At 42.8% G+C, this 5,458-nt stretch overlaps 1 protein-coding gene across 1 annotated transcript; it reads left to right on the top strand.

The window, feature by feature from the left end:
• The first annotated feature begins 16 nt into the window (after positions 1 to 16).
• Positions 17 to 3,997, top strand: LOC112079821 (peptidyl-tRNA hydrolase 2, mitochondrial-like). Its single transcript, XM_024145648.2, has 3 exons — positions 17 to 414; positions 756 to 853; positions 1,107 to 3,997. The coding sequence occupies exons 1-3, from the start codon at positions 361 to 363 to the stop codon at positions 1,444 to 1,446; spliced, it is 492 nt and encodes a 163-aa protein (XP_024001416.1). The 5' UTR covers positions 17 to 360; the 3' UTR covers positions 1,447 to 3,997.
• The last annotated feature ends 1,461 nt before the right edge of the window (positions 3,998 to 5,458 follow it).

Raw genomic sequence — 5,458 nt, 5'->3', positions numbered from 1 at the left:
TTAATGGGATGGTCTCTGCGCGCCTTAGGGTTGAGTTTGAGTTCTATAAACTGATCAAATGTGTGGAGATGTTTGAGGAGATATGGTGTGTTGGGGGGGGCTGTCTGTATTGCTGGGGAAGATGTTTTGGATATACGGTTGTAGGAGAGGGTATTGTTTTTGTGTATGGTGATGTTGGTTTGTATCATGTGGTAGATGGAAAGGTGAGTATGGTACATGTATGCAGTACAGGATATATTTTTGTTTTTTTTATTTTTAGGGGGGGGTGAGTGTTAAATTAAATGAGAATGTTTCAATAAAGAAAGACAAAAAGTCAAAAAGTCTCTCTCGTCCCTTCAGGAAGAAGGAGACGACGACCTCATGTTCAAGATGGTGTTTGTGGTGAACATGGACCTGGCCATGGGTGTGGGAAAGGTCAGTTTGAAGACAGGGGTTGGAATGTGTTTTGATTTTATTTGCCAGTTTAAGAAAACCAATGCATGCATTGTAAACGCGTGACAGGAATATCACAAAGTCAGACTTATTGCCATTGTGGTCCCTGAATTACATGGTGCAAAAACATTACATAGCTAGATATGATAGATGTTGTTTGGCTAGTATGCTTGTTGTGGTGTAGTTTGTTCCAACCAGAAGCACAATGGCCCAGTTTGCCCCTGTTGTTTTTAAATGAGAATCACACCTCACACTCAAAGCTAATACATTAAACTTTAAAAAAAAGAAAAACTCTGAAAGTGTTTGGTGTGTGTGTTGCGTAGGTGGCTGCGCAGGTGGGCCATGCGGCCGTAGGGCTTTACCAGGCCCTGCAGGAGAAGAACAGCTGGAGGGAGATGGCCTGGAAGTGGGACCATGGCGGGTAAGGAACTGACTGGACTGGACCATTTTTTTCATGAGGACTTTACTGGAGCAATACCATAATCATATGTGTTACTTGAGACTCCATACTGCCGAACAAATTGGATCTGATCAGGTTAAGAACGCCAGACACTTTTATAACGCCATGACGACAGCTGGTAATGGCAATACCACTATCTGGCTGTTCTATGTGCCGGTTCAACCTGCTGTCGATGTTTGCCACAGCAGGATATCTGTGTGTTTGTGGTGTGCAGGGCGAAGAAGGTGGTGTTGCAGGGGACCAACATGGCTCACCTTTTGGAGCTGCAGGCCCTGGCAATGAGCCTTAGTCTGCCCACGTATCTGGTCCAGGACGCCGGACGCACCCAGGTGAGACGTGCGGCTACACGGCAGCGGTTTCAGGACCTAGTTACAGACCCAATGCGCCACTATTACGGCTCTATGGTAGCACTGCTGCACCTGCTTACAGGCACACAGCCCCACCATGACTGTTTCGTAGTTATAGTAGCTCCTGCTTACAGACACATGCACCAGCATTGGGGCTCCACAGCAGCACCTGCTGTGTTACGTGGAAGCCATTTAGTTTCCACGTAACACTATAGTGTCTGCTTTCAGGGGTACGCCCAGCCATTATGATAAGTATTGAGTTTGAACGTAGTATACCCATCTGGTTTGAGGAGTTGGCGAGATAACTTTGGTCAACTCTGAGTTCAACTTGGGACAGCCGGTACCACAAAAGAGGCTCACCGTATAGCCYGGRAAATGTATATGGCAACGAATGCTTCAGAACTAACCTGCTCTGGGGCAAGCTAACTAGGGGCTAACTCCGTTTATGAAGTGTCTGAGACGTGTGTTGAGGACCAATGAAATCAGATTCGTTCCCTCTTGCGAACATTGCGTCATCAAAGGTGACAGATTAAATATTTAATTAATCAAATTGTTTGTGTGTAAAAAAAAAAACTAAAATACCTATCACATTACATATTTTGTAATGACAGCGTGCATTTGAAAGTTCCCGTTTTGTATGACATTATACAATTGTTTTATCCATAGGAGTGGGGGAAAAGGTGCTGTGTATATTGAAGCACATGAGACGGCCTTAACGATACCTAATAAAATAAAACACTTATAATAGCCTATTTCAAATCATAGCCTGCTAAATGTGCAATAACTTTTTTTGTAACCAAGATTTTTAATTTAACTTTTGGTATTATAAAATGGGATTAGACGGGGGTACATAAATATTACAATGAGTTTGAGAAAATAAGAGTGCCTTCAAAGTTTTCATACCCRTTGACGTATTCCACATTTTGTTACAGCCTGAATTCAAAATATTTATATTTATTTTCTCACCCATCTACACACAATTCCCCACAATGACAAATTGAAAACATGTTTTTYGAAATGTTTGCAAATTTATTGAAAAGGAAATGCAGAAATATCTCATTTACACCCATGAGTCAATACATGTTAGAATCAACTTTGGCAGCGATTATAGCTGTGAGTCTTTCCCAGAAAGTCTCAAAGCTTTTAACACCTGGATTTTACAATATTTGTACATTATTATTTTTAAAGRTCTTCAAGCTCTGTCAAGTTGGTTGTTGATCATTGCTAGACAGCCATTTTCATGTCTTGCCATAGATTTTTAAGTCAAAACTAACTAGGCCACTCAGGAACATTCAATGTTGTCTTGGTAAGCAACTCCAGTGTATATTTGGCCTTGAGTTTTAGGTTATTGTCCTGCTGAAAGATGAATTTGTCTCCCAGTGGCTGTTGGAAAGCAGACAACCAGGTTTTCCTCTAGGATTTTGCCTGTGCTTAGCTCGATTCAGGTTATTTTTATCCCCCCCCCCAAAAAAAACTCTCCAACGAGCATACTCATAACATGATGCAGCCACCACCATGCTTGAAAATATGAAGTGTTACTCCGTGTTGTGTTGYATTTGCCTGAAACAGASCCTTGTTTTCCGGACATAAAGTTAATTTCTTGCCCACGTTTTTTGCAATTTTAATTTAATACCTTATTGCAAACAGGATGCATGTTTTGGAGAAGAAAAAATTCTGTTCASTATTCCCTCTTTTCACTTTCGTCYTTTAGATTAGTATTGTGGAGTAACTACAATGTTGTTGATCTATTCTCAGTTTTCTCCTATCACAGCCATTAAACAGCCTTCCTCTCCAGCAACTTGAGTTAGGAAGAGGACGCCTGTATATTTGTAGTGAAAGTGTAAWAAGTTTAATAACTTCACGCTGCTCAAAGGGATATTCAATGTCTGCTTTTTTTTATTTTGACCCATCTACATTGGAAAACCTCCCTGGTCTTCATGGTTGAATCTGTTTGAAATTCACTGCTCGARGGAGGGACCTTACAATTATCTGTATGTGTGGGGTACAGAGATGAGGTAGTCATTCAAATTGTTAAACACTATTGCGCACAGTGAGTCCATGCAATTTACGTGACTTGTTAAGCACATTTTTACTCCTGAACTTTATTTAGGCTTGCCGTAACAAAGGGGTTGAATACTTACCGATTCATTTCAGCTTTTCATTTGTAAAAATGTCTAAACATAATTCCACTTTGTCATCAAATTTTATTGGTCACATACACGTGTTTAGCAGATGTTATTGTGGCTGTAACGAAATGCTTGTGTTTCTAGCTCTGACAATGTAGTGATATCTAACAAGTAATGGCTAACAATTTCACAACATACACCGACTACACACAAATCTAAGTAAAGGAATGGAATTAAGAATATATAAATATATGGACGAGCAATATCAGAGCGGCATAGACTAAGATGGAATAGAATAAAGTATATACATATGAGATGAGTAATGCTAAATATGTAAACATTATTAAAATGGCCTGTGATTTCAAGTCTATGTATATGGGCAGCAGCCTCTGTGCTAGTGATGCCAATTTAACAGTCTGATGTCCTTGAGATAGAAGCTGTTTTTCAGTCTCTCGGTCCCAGCTTTGATGCATCTGTACTGACCTCGCCTTCTGGATGATAGAGGGGTGAACAGGCAGTGGCTCGGGTGATTGTTGTCCTTGATCTTTTTGGCCTTCCTGTGACATGGGGTGCTGTAGGTGTCCTGGAGGGCAGGTAGTTTGCCACCGGTGATGCGTTGGGCAGACCATGCGTGGGTCTGCTCTCATTGTGAACTGGAAACGTCTAGGAGCAACAACATCTCAGCCGCGAAGTGGTAGGTCACACAAGCTCACAGAATGGGACCGCTGAAGTGCGAAGCACATAAACATCATCTGTCCTCGGCAACTGGTGCAGTTGCCGTTCCAGGTGGTGATACAGCCTGACAGGAATGCTCTCAATTGTGCATCTGTAGAAGTTTGTGGGTTTTGGGTGCCACGTCAAATTTCTTCAGCCTCCTGAGGTTGAAGAGGCGCTGTTGCGCCTTCTTCACCACACTGTCTGTGTGGGTGGACCATTTCAGTTTGTCAGTGACGTGTACGCCGAGGAACTTGAAGCTTTCCACCTTCTCCACTGCGGTCCCATCGATGTGGATAGGGGGGTYCTCCCTTTGCTGTTTCCTGAAGTCCACGATCATTTGTTTTGTTGACGTTGAGTGAGGTTATTTTCCTGGCATCACACTCCCTGAGCCCTCACCTCCTCCATGTAGGATATGTGGTTTCCAGTTTTGCATAAAAGTCCAGTGAAGTTTCTTTGAGGGCCGTCGTGGTATCGGCTTGAGTGGGGGTACTTGGCTGTGACTTATTTAAATTTTATTTAAGCTTTATTTAACTAGGCAAGTCGGTTAAGAACAATTCTTATTTACAATGATGACCTACCCGGCCAAACCCTAACCCGGACGACGCTGGGCCAATTGTGCGCCGCCTTATGGGACTCCAATCACGGCCAGTTGTGATACAGCCTGGAATCGAACCAGGTCTGTAGTGACGTCTGTAGCACTTAGATGCAGTGCCTTAGACCGCTGCGCACTCAGAAGCCAAAACACCGCTAAACTGAAGAGAATTCTCTTGGGAGATAATACGGTCTGCATTTGATTGTAAGTATTCTAGGTCGGGTGAACAAAAGGACTTGAGTTCCTGTATGTTATCACAAACACCATGAGTTGTTAATCATGAAACATACACCACCGCCCTCCTCCTTCCCGGAGAGAGATTTATTCCTGTCTATGCAATGAAACTGAGAACCCAACTGGCTGACTGACTCAGACAGTATATCCCGAGAGAGCCATGTTTCCGTGATGTCTCTCTGAAAGAAACCCTCGCCCTGAACTCGTCAACTTTATATTCCAGAGACTGAACAATAGCGAGTAAGTATGCTCGGAAGCGGTGGATGTTGTGCGCGCCGCTACGTCGGACTAGAAGACCACTCGAGTTACCTCCGCAGGCGTTTTTTTTGAGTCTGCCTCTTGAGTCAGTTCAATTGCCCTGGGGTGCAAACAAAGGATCCGCTTGGGAAGCTGTATTCCTGGTCATAGTGCTGGTGAGTTACCGCGCTCTGATATCTCAATAGTTTTCCCCCACTGTATATAATAACACATTTTCGTGGGCTAATGGTAGAAATAATACATAAAATAAAATAAAATCTGCAAAGTTTCCTAAGAGCTAGAAGCACGGCAG

Source organism: Salvelinus sp. IW2-2015, unplaced genomic scaffold (genome assembly GCF_002910315.2).
Source record: "Salvelinus sp. IW2-2015 unplaced genomic scaffold, ASM291031v2 Un_scaffold9755, whole genome shotgun sequence".
Lineage (NCBI taxonomy): Eukaryota > Metazoa > Chordata > Actinopteri > Salmoniformes > Salmonidae > Salvelinus > Salvelinus sp. IW2-2015.
This window is presented reverse-complemented; position numbering and strand designations above follow the sequence as displayed.

Coding starts and splice junctions, on each gene's coding strand:
- LOC112079821 (XM_024145648.2), top strand. CDS start 361: ATGTTCAAGATGGTGTTTGTGGTGAACATGGACCTGGCCATGGGTGTG. Junction 415..755: donor TGGCCATGGGTGTGGGAAAG/GTCAGTTTGAAG, acceptor TGTGTTGCGTAG/GTGGCTGCGCAGGTGGGCCA. Junction 854..1,106: donor TGGAAGTGGGACCATGGCGG/GTAAGGAACTGA, acceptor TGTGGTGTGCAG/GGCGAAGAAGGTGGTGTTGC.